The following is a 15,856-nucleotide window of genomic DNA, read 5'->3' as shown; positions in this document are numbered from 1 at the left end:
TCTGTGCTTCTAAAGCACCTTATAAACCAGGAGAATATCAGATGGGACTTTTATAAGCCCAGCAAGACCACTCTCTTTCTTTAAATTGCACCATCTACCTTATGGGAAAATCCTACCCAGTTTTCCTCCTCCAGAATGCAACTCAAAATGATTGGAGAAAATAAAGTGATACAACAACAATGGAGAGAATATCCTACAATTCTTTAATATCCTCTGCATAGTCATTTTCCACCTGTTCTTGCAGTTTGAGATCACAGGATTCTTGACAACCTAATAGCACTTCATGTCAATAAAGTCGAGACTGCCTTATGTTTGATGTTGTGCAGAACATGCAGTTATCCAACGGCAGGTTGTAGCTAAACATTTTTATCTACCCCAGCCCTTTCTGCCCGAGAGAGAGACTATGACAGACCTCTCAGTTTCAATTATATTAACTGGCCCGGAATTTGCAAGTTTTGGAGATTTTACCTTTCAGAATGCTGTATGCTATAAATCTTATTTGGAGGAGACTTTTTGGCTCTTTAATAGTGACCACTTTGCTTCCAATTATTATTTTTTTGGATGAAAGATCTAGAAATTTCCATAGTGTCCCACCTCCATCACCATTCAGAATTTCTTTTGAAGCTTCTGTCCACCTTTTAGATATGAAGGGATTTGTGATCAGATTCTCAAGTCCTGAGAAAGCACTCTGTGGGATGGAGAGATGGCGCTCTCCAACCTGCTCCTTCCGTTCTTACACTGTCGCCACCTACCCTGCTCTCTGCTCTGCTTAGTGTTAGAAACACTAAGAGAACAAAGAAGAATTAGGAGGTCAGCCTTCTGAAGGGAAAACAAGCATCCGTTTGGGGGTGATGGTATGGGGTTGTCATTCCAGTGGCATTGAGCCCTGTATCCCTTACCTGCACCCCTTCCCCATGCAGAACTAACTCCATGCAGCTCTCCTTTGACATTCCTGGCCAATATGAAGGAGCAACGTCCCCAGGCCTCTGTGCGTAAGCACCACCTTCCTTCCTCCTTTCTACCCTTTCCCCAGCAGTGAACTACTGTTCTTTGCCATTGCTGCTTCACTGGCACCTCTGGCTTGAAAAGTACAGTGAGATCAAGAACGATTAAGGATGTGATGAGATCAAGAACGATTAAGGATGTGAGAGTGCTGTCTAGGAGCCTGGAGTAATAATATCAGAAGATTTCAGCATAGTCTTTGCACCATTGCACCTTACCTGTCTGAACTTGAGCAAGTCAGTAAATCTCTTAAAAGTTAAGATTTCTTATGTATCCAGTGGGATGACAGTTCCTTCCCAGCTCCCCTCAGGAGAGGTTACAAGAATCAAACACAATAATGTGCCATATAAAATGCAACAAAAATGTTAGCTGTCACGAAGGATTGTACCACTAATGATTTCACGGCCAAATTTTATGAATCACGGACCATGGGCTGTTCGTTACTTACATGGATTCATTCTCACAACCCTCTGAAGTTTTCACTGTTATGTCCCCATTTCACTCATGAGATGAAGAAAGTGAAACCTAGAGTGGTTATTTTACTCAAAGTAGCACAATTACTCACATCAGGTTTCAGAGCTGGCTCTTTGAAGCAAGTCTGCGTGATGCCAGCTTTCTTGTGCAAAATGTCTATGGTATTTCTTACAAGGATTAGCATGCCTGCCTGTGGTAAGGAGGGTGCATTTCTGATCTGCTTTTGTGATTCTTCTCCACCTGCAGCCTGTGCAATGGGCTCTGGTTCTGTTTTGGCCTCCATCCTCTGATCACCGGTGTTCATATCTTTCCATTATCCCCAGATTTAGGACAGGAGAGAGCAAATGGCAAAGTCCAGTTGTGGTAAATCCAACATATATGTTTTACATGTAAAAACAATTTTTTGAAGTGTAACCAGAGCTTGCAAAAGACCAGGATGCTAAGCAGCGTACTGGATGGAGGAATGTAAAATAAAAGCACAATGTCAAATCTCAGGCTACCATTTCTCAGTCCAGTGTGAAGCAAGCAAGTAAACAGAGGGTTACAGTTGAGAACAATGCATTCTAGGTGAGAGATTCACTGACCGATTAACTGTAGGACAGATAGGAGAGCCAACTAAATAGAAAAGTGGTTGAGAAAAGTGTGTGGGAGGGAAGACTTCTGGATTGAGGTGACCCCTGATTTAAGTCTTAAACAATCACCCAAGTTATCATTATAATATAATACAGTTATTCCTCCCTCTTCAGTGTCTGTGCCTACAATCTCCCTGGGCTTTCATTTCTTATTTCTCCAAATCTTCCCTTGATTTTTTTCCTTTAGCCATAATTTAACTATTAAAAACCTTAAATCTAAAGATTTCTTCTTCCGTCCTTTTTCCTTGAGACTTGATTTGCCTTAAAACTGGCACATCCTTTGTTGTTGGAGTAGATGAGTCCTAATAAAATTCTTTTATCTTTAAAAATCAGCTGAGAGTAGCTTAAAAGTCTTGAAACGTTATAGATGTACCATAATCACTTCACTTGGCCTAAGAAGACCTTGAACGCCAGACCATTGCTTTGACCATCATTGGGCAAAGAAATATTGGGGTAAATTTTTGGCTGGTAGGGCCAATGAATGAGAGAGATGACAGCTTCCCTAATGTGCTAATAATATTCTGTAATTTGTGATTGCTTGACTGGGCCTAATGCCTAGTTATTATGGTATATTGGTTCAGAATGAGGGGGATTAAGCAGTTAGACTGCCTGGCTTTGAATCTTCATACTACTACTTACTAGGTGTCTACTTTTTTCAAATTAGTTAAATTTTCTGAGTTTCGGTTTTCTCAACTACAAAATGAGGAAAGTAGTACTGGTCTCATATGACTGTTGAGAGGAGGAAATGAGTTAATTTTCTGAGGGCACTTAGAATAGTGCCTGGTGTGAACAAAGTGTTCTGTGAGGGGTGCTATATTCTGTGATGTTCCGTGATGTTCCTTGGTGTTCCGTGGTGTCCCGTGGTGTTCTGTGGTATCCAGTGATGTTTTGTGGTGTCTGGTGCTCTGTGGTGTTCTGTGATATTCTGTGGTGTCTCAGTGTTCTGTGGTATTCCATGGTATTCGGTGGTGTTCCTGGTGTTCTGTGTTGTTCAGTGGTATTTTGTGGTGTTCTGTGGTGTTCAGTGGTCCTGTGTGTGCTGTGGTGTTCTGTGACATTCTGTGGTGTCCTGGTGTTCTGTGTTGTCCTGTGGTGTGTGTGATGTTCTGATGTGTTCTGTGGTGTCTGTGGTGTTCTGTCTTCTTCTGTAGTATTCTGTGATGTTCTGTGGTGTCCCATGGTATTCTGTGGTGTCCCATCATGTTCTGTGGTATTCCGTGATATTCTGTGGGGTTCCTGGTGTTCTGTGGTGTTCAGTAGTCCTGTGGTGTGCTGTGGTGTTCTGTGATATTCTGTGATGTCTGTGGTGTTTTGTGGTGTCATGTGATCTGTGGTGTTCTGTGATGTTCCATGGTGTTCCGTGGCAGCTGCTCCTGTCACTCTGCAGGGTGGGTCTGGAGAGCTTCTGAGTGCTGTGGTTGGCTTAGCCTAATTCAGCAGCTGTGGGGAGAAAGAGACAGGCTCAAGTGGAGACAACCCACCTTCTTCTGAGTGGGGGAGCAGCTGGAGTGGACCAGTCTTTTGGGCAATGTGAGGACCAGCACGTCAAAGTCCTGAGGCAGAAGCCCCATGTTTTCTACCGTAGCCTTTCTGGGGAGGAATCATGAGTGGAGTTGTGTGAAGAAGACACAGGAGATTGACAGTCTTCTGATCTGTTGTGCTTGCCTAAGAACCGAAGTCACATGCTCTCATATGGGGGTCCTGCTCTGTATTCTTCAAGGCTTTGTTTCATTTCTGACATGGGTACGGGAAGATTTGTCCCTTCTGCTTTCTCAAATCTAACTCAGAACTTCAGAGGAGATTCAACTACCTCTCTAGAAGTAGAAAAATGGAATATTCTATGTTTCTGCCAACAGATCTTCCTCCTGTTCTCCTGCCTTTTCATTGTCATTCTATATTCACACTTGGATGGGGCACAATAAGACACTTCAACTCTACTCAGAAGTTATTACAGAAAATATAATAATAACTCCCCCTTCAGAGACTTGTATCTTAAAACTTGCCAAGACAATTCCCATTAGAAGTGGTAAAATTCAATCATATATTTTACACGATTATAATTCAATACACACAATAACTTGGATAAATCTCCAGAGAATTGTGCTGGTTGAAAAAAAAAGCCAATCCCCAAAGATTGCATACTGTATGATTCTTGAAATGGCAAATTATAGAAATGGAGGACAGATTGCTAGGGGTTAAGGGAGAGGTGAAGGTGGGAGAGACATGGGTGTGACAATAAAAAACAACATAAGGGATCCACAAGATGACGAAAATGTTCCTTATCTTGGCTGTAATGGCATCAATGTTCTGGTTGTGATATTGTATTAGAATTTTGCAAGATGTTACCATTAGGGAAAAGTACATGTGATCTCTTTCTACTATTTCTTACAACTACATGTGAATCTACAATTATTTAAAAATTAAAAGTTTAATTGAAAAAATCTCAGTGAATTTACCATTCATTTTAAGATTTCTCTTTGTCACATTTTTATGACTTAAGTTGGAATTCAAGGTTTCCATGGTCTTGCCCCAAACTGCCTGTCTAGCTTTATCTCCCAACCAAGCAGGACTTCACTTTCCTGCTTCATCTGCACTTGTTCAGGTCCTCCTCTATGTCAGGCTGGGGTCAGATGCTGTCTATTCCACAAAAGTCACTCCAGGGAGAGACCATTTTCCTTCCTCTAAACAACTGCAGATTTTTGCTATCTATCTTTGTATATTTTGTACATTCTTTTATTTCCATGATTTTGTGTATATTTCTCATTTCCTCTATCAGATGTAAGCATTGAGTGAGTAGGATCTTTCACTTTTATTTGAAGCAAATAACCTCTTAAGTCACTAGAATTGTTTTTTCACAGAACAAGGACTCAATAACCATTATTTCTTTTGCAGTCCTTAGTTATTTTGTACACAATAGACGTCCAATAACTGTTAAATCAATAAATGTGCCAAATTTATGTTTTTGTAACTAAATCAAGGCACTTTGCTGTGTAAGTGATTGAAACTAACTTGCATTATTTGAAGACTTATTAAAAAGCTATCATTTAGAGTTTTTCCTTTTATAGACAAAAGGAATAAATTCCAATAAATAAAATACATGCAAACAAAATGTAACAATGGGTATTATATAGCTTCATTTTTTTAGACATAAGGAATAAAATATAAAAAATAAAGTAAAATGATGGATGCTACATATTTAATCAAGTATCAGTTAAATATCTATAGTGCCACATGGGACCCAGGCAGTAGCACAGAACTAGGAGTTAGAATACAGAGGGCATTAGCCAGACTCTGCCAATGGTAATTTAGCGACCTTTCAAGTGTCTCGATTTTTCCATGCCTCTGTGAAATGAAGTTATTGGGCTAGAATAGAACACTAGGTTCTTTTCTAACTCTGACATTCTGTGGTTACATGAATTTGGGATGACTGCACATTGAACACAAATGCTAAGTCATGTGCTTTTAAGTCCACTAATCCTTCTCATTGAATTCATAGGGGCTGAGTCTCTGAATCAATCACTGGGTAACCAGTGTCATTGTGGGCTCCTGTGTGGTAGTCTGAAACCAGTCTCTTCTGTTTGTCTTTGCTTAGTCCCACTGTCCCTGACTATTAGCTTAAAGATTAATCATGATGACTGGCAACTCAGGGATGAAAGACAGTTGAGTTCATTTAATTAGAACTAATTCCACTTTGAAATTAAATATATTCAAATTTCCAACCTCAGCTTTAGAGCCAAGTTTTTGTTCACATTCTTCTCCATCCTCTTCTGACTTTGATGGTAAATGTTAACCTTTATATGAAGGGAATGATTTTTTTTTTAAATTTGGTTGCTCTGGGTCTTAGTTGTAGCAGGTGGGCTCCTTAGTTGCGGCTCACCGGTTCCTTGGTTGTGGCATGCGAACTCTTAGCCGTGGCATATATGTGGGATCTAGTTCCCTGACCAGGGATCAAACTCAAGCCCCCTGCATTGGGAGCACAGAATCTTAACCACAGCACAGCCTGGGAAGTCCCGGGAATGATTTTTTTTGGGGATTGGCAAATCACAATTATGGGGTCCTAAATGAGATTAGTTTAGCATCTAGGTCACTGGAAGACTGAGAAAAAGAGCGTAGGGAAAATACAAAGTCAAGATCAAGAGAAAGATACTTTCTTTCCTGTCTAAAGACACTATTATTTTTGTTGACATCGTTATAATTAATCTAAGCTATCAGTAGATTAGTAATGTGTTCGGCGCTTGTTACATCCTAGGAACCCTGCAAACATTTTACAAACATTATTTCATTTAATAGAATAAAGCAATTAGGTAAGTACCGTTATTTATCTTTCTTACAGATAAAGAAACTGCAGTTTAGAGAGGTTGGGTATCTTGTCCCAAATCTTAAGGCCAGTGAGTGCAGAACAGGGATTTGAAACCAGATTGCTGGGGTCCAAGGGCCTTGTGATTATGTAGAACATTATATTTCTTCCCAAATATCAATAGCCACCACTATCTCTTGAATGAATGCTAAATGAGAAAGGTTTAACAATTGACCTAGGATAATACCACTATTGAGCAATGGAACCAGAATTTAGAATCTTTTTTACTCCAAAGGTCAAGATCTTTATATCCCCATTGTACTTTGAAAGGAAAGTCATTTAATATGCTCCTATGTGGTTAGGGATTTGTAACTAGTTCAAATTGAAGTACCTCCCCAGATGTCATCAGAATGTAGGCAATCTGTTATTAAGAAAAAATATTCAAATAAGTAAGCTAGGAAATAAAATGAAAAAGGGCAATGTTGCAATAGTACAGACAAGGGACAGTCACTAATATCCTCAGGGGAACATATAGCTTTTCTTCAAAATTGTCCAAGAAAGAAGGTATATTTTCTAGTTTATAAATATCCTTGTCAGTTTATCATGGAGGATGGTAATTAATAATCAAATCTTGAAGTATTTATTCTTTAACACTATTCAACCTGCTTTTCTCTGATTCTTGTTAACTCAATAACTTTGAGTTTTGTGTGTCCTTTAGGATTCTCTCCAGGCCAACGACACAACCTGACTGAATATTAGGTGTGTGTATGAGGTATAAAGCCATTGTCAAGGAAGAGCAAACAAAAGGAAGCTGTGGTAAGTAAATGCAATGCATGATCCTGAATTAAGTTTTGGATCATGGGGGGAAAATGCCATAAAGGACATTAGTGGGACAGTTAGAGAAAATTATATGTGAACTGTATATTAGATACTAGTATCTTGTCAATGTTAAATTTCCTGAATTAGATAATTATATTGTGGCTTTGTGAAAGAATTACATTATTTCTAGAAAAAGATACTGAAATATTTTGTGGTAAAGGGACATGATGGCTAAGAGTTATTCTTAAAAGTTTGTCTCAAGAAAAAAATGAATCTGTATAGAGAATTAGAATGAAAAAGTCAATGTGGGAAAATATTAAAAATTATTAAAATTATTAAAAATGATTACTCAGCCATTAAAAAGAATGAAATAATGCCACTTTTAGCAACATGGATGGACCTGGAGATTATTATACTGAGTGAAGTAAGTCAGAGAAAGACAAATATCATATAATATCAGTTATATGTGGAATCTAAAAAAAAAAGAAATACAAATGAACTTATTTACAAAACAGAAACAGACTCACAGACTTAGAGAACAAACTTATGTTTACCGGGGGGAATGTTCGAGGGGAGGGATACATTGAGAGTTTGGGATTGACACGTACACATGGCTATATTTAAAATAGATAACCAATAAGAACCTACTGTAAAAAAAATTTTTTTTTAATTAGTGAATAAAAGATATATGAGAGTTCTTTGTGTTGCTATAGCAGCTCCTCCAAAACTTTGAAATTATTTTAAAATAAAAAGCTTAAAAAAATAGTTGGCAGCCTAATCAGATTTGTAAAATATATTTTCCAAGGCCTGATGAATCTTTAAGTGACTCAACAAAAAATTAAAAAACCTAAAATCCTGAAACGCTAATGAAATCATTTCAGGATAGTGCCATGTCAGCCTCCTATGAACTTTTCTATAAAACTCAGAGATGTCCATTAAAACACAACTAAACTAAACAAAACAAAACTAAACCTAAATGCTCGTGAAACTAGTTGGCACATGACACTAAAGTAAATGTGCAAAAAAACATTGCAATACCTTTGCCATAGATAATCTACTAGGCAATGAAGTTGACTTTCTAGGGATTTTGGAATTATCCTAAGTGTTTATAGATGTTAATGGATGTGACTATTCTCCCCTGGAATAAAACCACCACCCAGAATCTAAAGACTGATTTAAAGACATGGTCTAGAGCAATCTCAATCACCCCTGGTAATTTTGTGGCCTTGCCTTCGGAGAGAGATGCCATCTCTTCTCCCCTACAGGATGTCAAAGGGATAACTGAGCTATTTCCCTCTCATTTGTATCTTGACTCAGGATGATATCTTCCAGACTACCACAGTCCCAGCATGTTACAAGAGTGGGCTTCCATGCCCTCCTGGTAGTCACTGAATTTTGGTATCCAGGGAATTTAGCTATCTTCTCTAATTCTCCTTCCTGTATATTCTCTCAATATAAAAAAGGGAAGCCTCAAATCCATTTCCAGAGAGCATTAAAAAAAAAAATCCAAGGTGAATCAGCAAATCAAAGTCTAATTGGGAACTTATGCTTCATGTGAAAATGTAACCTAGTTGTTTGATATACCCTGCAAAAGTCACCAAAAGATAAGAGTTTCATTGATGGTACTTGCACACTTCTAAAAGTCCAAGTGAAATTAGATACTCAAAAAATTACATGCATTGCCCAGGGAAAGGTGTCTTTGGGGGCCATTATTCCCTCCTGAATTATGTGAAGAAATGACTAAAATTTCCTACTTTGAGTTAACTCTATTTTTAGTTGACCACAAGAATTTAAGAAAAATATTTTCTTGCTATTTCTCATTGGTTATTTCAAAATGAACCCAGAAACATGTATCCTAAAAAATGAAAGAAAAAAAAAGATGCTAGACATCTGAGAATCCATATCTGCCCTCTGATATTGACCTCTGATATTGCCTCTGCCTAAACAGTTACCTCCAACTTTGGTGTTCCTAGAGGTGAAAATACTTCTGCCAGGTGGTTTGAGACAATGAGATCACATTTACAACTGCAGAACTGAATTCTTTATGATAAGATTCCTTATTGTACTTCCTGTAGTCATGGGCTAATAAGATACCCGTTAACTTTTCAAGGTTTTAAGAATTATTGCCAGTATGGCTTTAGAAATCGGAGGAGAAGGAACACAAATAATGTCTAGAGGGTCAGGATGAGCCAATATTAAACAGATTTTTTTGTTGTTGTTTAATCCTGTAATGTCTTATTTTATACCAGGAAGATTTAATTTTCAAATATTTAAACTTGCTTCTGGCTTTTGTCTTGTTTTGTGTTCATTCCTCTTTGTTCTACATTTTAAAATGTTCTGGTGGGTTGCCATTACAATATTAACTTGTCTACCTATTTATTTATGCATGGTTTTAAACACATCTTTTCATAATGTAGACACTGTCTGTTTTTTGGAAAACACAACCTTCCTCTGTATTTGGCTTTTTTCCCTTCTCAGTGTCCTAACATCTTTCAGTTCTCCCTAGACTTTAATTCTTCCTGTTTTCAAAATGGTCATTATGTCCCAAATTGTATAAGATAGTCCAGATGGCAAATTTTATAGGCCCATACAAGTTAGAGAAGCTTTTGCAATTGGGGGTGAAATTATTTCAGGTCTAAGAAGCTAATAAATTTCATTCGTTCACACATTGTTGCACTTGACTATGACAGCTATTAGAATGTCCTAGTAACAGTGTCACTAACTAATCTGTTAATGTAAAATGACAAACTTAATCATTTATATAAAATCTGAATCTGAAAAAGAATGTTATCCTAAAGATTACTAGGCTTAAATTTTAAGCTGCTGAACTAACGGTTTTAGAATATGTATAGTAATATATAAAAAACATTATACTTGGGCTTAAGTCACTTCCCACATGGGAGCACAACAAGAAGAGGCTCTTTGTCTAGGGCACAAATATGTAAATATGGTCCAGTTAGTTTTACAGACGACATTTTCCCAGCTGCTTCCCTATGATCCCCAGATATCTGCTCAGAACACTCAGTGCTACCTCGTTGCATAGAACAGCATCTTCCAATGTGGGTTTCTTAATGTTAACTGGTATTAAATGAGGGTGAGGGGAAGGCAAGGCCTCTGGTTAAACAAATTTTGGGGAAAACTAAAACTAAACAGTTTGTAGGACTTCTCAGAACTTAGGCTATGCCAATGTGCAATCTGCAACTCCAACAGGGGAAAATATTATATAGAATTTTTTTTGATGGAACATGTCCAGAGGGAATATTTTGTAGGACTTCTTTCCTCTTTATTCACTGCAAATCTGCTCATCATTAAGGTTCATATCCAGTCAAATTTCCTTCATGAAGCCATTCCCAAGTCCATCAGTTACTGGTATCACTACCCTTTGGCATATTACTATAATCTTATGGTTCTTCGAATTCTCATTTCCATCATATGCGCCATCATTTTTTTCAGACAGTGTCTTTGTTCTCCACATATTAAAGCATTTTGGATAATGGACCATTCACTATTCACCTATTTTCTATAACACCTACCATAGTGCCCAGAGCTTTGTAGGAACTCAGTAAATGCTTGCTGAAGGACTGAAGCCATCTATCTCAAATGTTTGCTATTGATTGCAAGAATTCCTGCAGAAAATAAAATTTGTTTCTTTACCTATTTGAGAATAAGTAGATTAGACTTTTATTTTTAAATATATCTTTATTCTCAATTTAACACTGCTTTTGAGTGACAGGGAGAGTAAATCACCATAACCAAGACTCTATTTAAAAAATTCACACTGAACAAGAATCATGCAAGGTTGTTTTTATTAAGCTTTATGTTTAGATTACATCTAAGTATTTCAGGCATTACTTCATTTGACAAGCAGACATGACATTTTAGGAAACATTTCAACAAACTCCAAGGACTTCACAACTATGGGGAACAGAGCACATCTAGTCTGCAGTTAACAGGTATGGTAAGTACTTCAAGGGGTGGTCAAGGGAAAGAAGCTAGATGATAACTGGTCCTCTTTCATAAAATGTTTATCCTAGACAAGTAGCTACAAAGAAAAGCACATGACTGTTACAGAGCTAGAGAGATCTTGCATCCAAATCCATCATTTTCATTACGGGTAGGACTTGGGTGTCACATATCAGAAGACAGATGATTCCTTCAGAATAAGCTACATATCAAGTTTTCTATGTGTAGTATTAATGCTAATATGATTAGCTCATGTTTAAAAAATGAAAGAAAGAACAATTTTGCATTTAAAACCCACTATGATATATTAGCCACTGAAGGAGGTGCTTAGCCATTGAGGAGTCATCTCTGCACTCTTGTAGTTTATGAGTTCTTCTGAGAAATTTTGATTGTGACCGTCTTGACCTCTGTGTATTCATGGAGACCATATTCTCCTCTAGAGAGAGGGGGGAAAATGAACAGAATTTAGCAGAGCAGTACAAATATACTATGGTCAATGATAATCGAAGTTTGTTCCTGCTTATCTGGCTAGGGACAATGGAAAATATTTTCTGTGTACAGAACCATTTCAAATAGTAGCTAGCCAACCGTAAGATATCTGGTCTTATATAAATCCCCTTGTGGGAAAATAATTTTTTTGCATTTTTAAATGATCATGTACCCTCAGTAGACTTTCAAAGAAATTGTTCAATTTTGACATTTTTTCTGCTTGACTATAAAAGGGCTCAACACACACACACGCACACGCACACACACACACACACACACACAAATCGGCCCAACAAGAATTTTATCATATCTAGCTTAGGTTCAATGAAATAAGAAGGCTATATTACTATAGGAAAAGTAGTAATGTATAATCACTTGAGTAGTATAGAACAACTATAAATTCAAGTATAGCTCAGTTTAGTGTATTTACCATGTCCAATTGGTCCAGAAATGAGGAAGGGGCTAAAAATGACCAGGCTTCTATTTTCACTCTAACTGGCCCTAATATGGCTTAAAACAAAATATTTTCTAGCTGTAGTTCTAATATCTTTTGTTCTTGATTCTTGGCAAAAACAAAAACCAAAAACCCCCCAAAACCAAAAATCTGACCTTAACTGTTACAACTTTTTATTTGAGGGTGGGGTTGTTTTGTTTTGTTTTGTTTTAAGAGGGGGAGAGGGTTCATTGGCCTAAAATTCAGGGCTTTTGGGCTTTCTGTGGTTGTTGTATTTTTCTATTTATGCAACCCCTGTCATTTGCTTATATAACTCTTAAATCCAACCCAAATGATCAGGAATTAACTTGAGTCAGTCAATTAAAATCCTTGTATCTTGTTATCAGGTTTATTGAGACCTCCTATCAGTTTTGGAAACTGTGATGTACCCTTCATTAAAGAGATAACTAAAAAGATTAGGCTAAATTATTCTCTATATTGTTTTGATGAAAGGATTAAATTACATGTACATAAGAGTACTCTTAAAATCATTACACTCATGCACATGTAGGCTTACAGAGGAAAAAGATCTTGATCTTTTTCTACCCCTCTCCTTTGGTGAGGTAGACAGGTATGTAGAAGACATCTTTTTCTCCTGGGTAACCTAATCCTCTTACACTGATTATTTTCTTGGGCCATTAAGCTTCTGAAAATACCTTCTAAAAGCTTCAATGAGCATGTTCTTCAAAGTAATTAAAGGGTTTAGCCTCAGTTGTCTGAAACCCATTAAAGGATAATATTTTAGTAAGTATTTTATCTCACAAAGTTAGATATATTAACCCATGATTTTTGCCAATAGGCTTTCCATTGTATTTTGGGTTACATGGACACTTGAAACTCTCAGGAGAGTACAAAGTGTGATAATTGTCTTACTCAAGTTGAAATAGGCCCTGCTTCTTAGTGTTCTGATGTATACAAATTCCTATGTCTATGATATAACACAAAAACATCTTTATATTTCTCTTTATATCACTAGCCTATGAGTTATTGGTTCTGTGCTTCTAAAATTGTCAATGTACCAGTCACCCGGGACCTGATGCAAATGCTGATTCTATTTCAGCAGGTCTGGGGATAGGCCTGAGACTCTGCATTTCCAACATACTTTTACGTGATACCCAGGCTTCTCATCCAGGGTCCACACTGGAGTGATAATATGCTAGTAACAAGTTATACCTGTTTTTCACTCTGTATCCAGAAATGAGCCTGGCACTAATTAAGTAGGCACAGGAAAATGTTTGCTGAACTGGTTTGGCAAATATAATCAAGCAAAAACTACTCACGTTAGCCCACCAGTTTATACCACTTTATCTCTCCCCATTTCTGAAGGGGACAGGAAGAAAGAAATATCTTGTGAGGTGCTGAGAGCCAATTAAGTTTGAAATGGCATACTAGTAAAGTCTCAAGTGACCTATGTTAATCTAAGTAAAAATTAGTGCAATTACACAGAGAGAGGGATTTCTACCATTTAACTCATTCCAGGGCCAGCACCATGACCTGAGATGCAAATCCTGGTTTGGGCACTCAGCATCACCACCACATTGGGCTGTGCATACTACTATTTTCAGCTCTTTGAGAACTCTTTCCAACTGATCAATTCTACCTTTCTATCTTTGAAGATAAACTGTAATTGAACTCTTGGGAGTCATTTGAGGTTATTGCTTCAGTAATTCTCTTTAAACATCTTGCAGCAAATGACTTATTTATTAAATTTGCCAAATGTGGTTTCAGATAGACATTAACACTAGCATCTTCAGCTGGAAGTTTTGAAGTAAAAATTACAGTATAACTTTTTCCTTTGTATTTCAAAGAAGCAAATCATCTATACCCACAGTCCAGATTTTTAAGAAATTACTGATGGTTGATTCTTGTTTTCATCCCCCTTTTTATTTGCTTTCCATATGTCTAGAACATAAAGTTTGACTAAATTGTATTTAACAAAATTGATATGTTTAGTCTACTTTAATTATTTCATCCCTTCTGATTATTTTATCTATGACATTCCTAAGGAAGTGTATTAGATAGCTGGGCCAGCAGTACTCTGATCTTCAAAATAATCTAACTTTTGTTATAGCTCTTTGTACAAAGTAATTAGTGCTGCCAAGGGACTCCCCAATAATGGGTATTATAAAGACAAGGAGCTAGGGAAGGATGAAACCATTTGTTGAGTCCCCACTTTGTGACAGATACAGTGCTAGGGAATGAAGGCGTAGTATGTTTCCTAACTCTCACAACCATCTGAAGAGGAATATTAACATTTCCCTTTTAAATAGGAGAAAATAGATGTTTAGAAGTTAGGCAACTTGAACTGGACTCTGTGGCTAGCAAGAGGTGGAGTCAGAGTTCACAGGCAGGCTGGTTAGTTATGTTTACTATGCCGTGTGCACCTTTGACAAATTGATCTTTTGGCCACTCCACCTCTCCATCAACATTCTAAAGCTATCTATCGCTTTCCCTGCTCCACTAATATATGTAAGCTGATTTTCTTGAATTCAAGTCTTCTTAATCTGTATTCTATTTAACTCTGAAATCACACTTCTCACCCCCATAAATCCCCACCTGTCAGGCAAATTCACTAACCCCTCAACATGCCACATAAAACATTCCTTCAAGAATGCCCTCTTATCTGCTTCCTAACATCCTATACTTGTTACATGCCCTAGATCAAGTCCTACCTTTTCTGTTAGGTCTTCTCTTATTCTATAAACGGTCTTTAAGTTTTTATCCGTTGCATTTTCACCGGGGTTAAAACCACAGAATCTCAAGCATGGAAAGGAGCTCAAAGACCTTTTACTTTCTTCTCCCACTCCTATCCCCACCACAAATGCTGAGCTTGTCTGACAGATGGAAACAGTGAGAGTTAGCGAGGTGACGTGAATGTTATAGTCTGGTGGTGCCCAGATTTTCCGTCCTCTGATACTGCGCTCTGCATTTTAACTGCTTCTCTACCTTCGCGAGGCACGGACTCCCAGTCTGTTACTATTTATTTCATAGTGTGTGTTGGTTATTTTGCTCTCTCTATATTTTTACATGTTCCTCCTGCCACCACGATTATATGGAAGGTGGAACGTGGTACCGTGTTTCTGGGGCTCCTAGGACCTCATATACATAGTAACTACTTAATGAAAGTATATTGAGAAGGAGAGTGGATCATTTTAACGTGCCCTCTTTTCACTGACTCCCCAATGGTAGTTGTTTCAATGTGATTTTGCTGATTTATTTAAATGACAAGTACCTGGTTCTTTAAGGCACTCATGACCTTTAGAAGCTGAGACTCACTTTTACTTGCTGTTTACAAAATGAGCAGCTTTACTATGTTTGATTACATAAGGTTTGAATATAATGTGTCTTTTCCTGATGATTTTTTAAATTTATTGATAAACATGAGAAAATTTTAAGAAATAAAATGGTTAAAAGTGCTTGAACAAAATTGACCAAACACATTGCCACTACTTTCTGTGTGTAAATATGTATGTGCACGTTTTTAAAAAGTCAATATTTCCTGGATTGAAAAGCAACTGAAGGCTCATAAATGCATTTGTATAATATATATATCCTCAATCTAGTCATGACTATAAAACATGTTTTCCTTAGTTAAATTTTCTTTCAGTTTAGATATTAGTACCAAAAATAACTCATTCAGGTTATTTTAGAGTCTACATCAAAAATATTACAACAAATGAGAATCAT

General features: G+C 37.3%; 1 protein-coding gene across 1 annotated transcript in view; it reads right to left on the bottom strand.

Annotated features, from left to right (window-relative positions):
* Positions 1-11,013: 11,013 nt before the first annotated feature.
* ALDH1A1 (aldehyde dehydrogenase 1 family member A1) overlaps positions 11,014-15,856 on the bottom strand; it is a 54,026-nt gene continuing 49,183 nt past the window's right edge. The window contains exon 13 of the mRNA XM_060154973.1: positions 11,014-11,623. Within this exon, the coding sequence (XP_060010956.1) occupies positions 11,551-11,623 (73 nt within the window). The 3' untranslated portion in view covers positions 11,014-11,550. The remainder of the gene's footprint in view (positions 11,624-15,856) is intronic.

The sequence above is a fragment of the Lagenorhynchus albirostris genome, chromosome 7, assembly GCF_949774975.1.
Source record: "Lagenorhynchus albirostris chromosome 7, mLagAlb1.1, whole genome shotgun sequence".
In the NCBI taxonomy this organism is placed as follows: domain Eukaryota; kingdom Metazoa; phylum Chordata; class Mammalia; order Artiodactyla; family Delphinidae; genus Lagenorhynchus; species Lagenorhynchus albirostris.
This window is presented reverse-complemented; position numbering and strand designations above follow the sequence as displayed.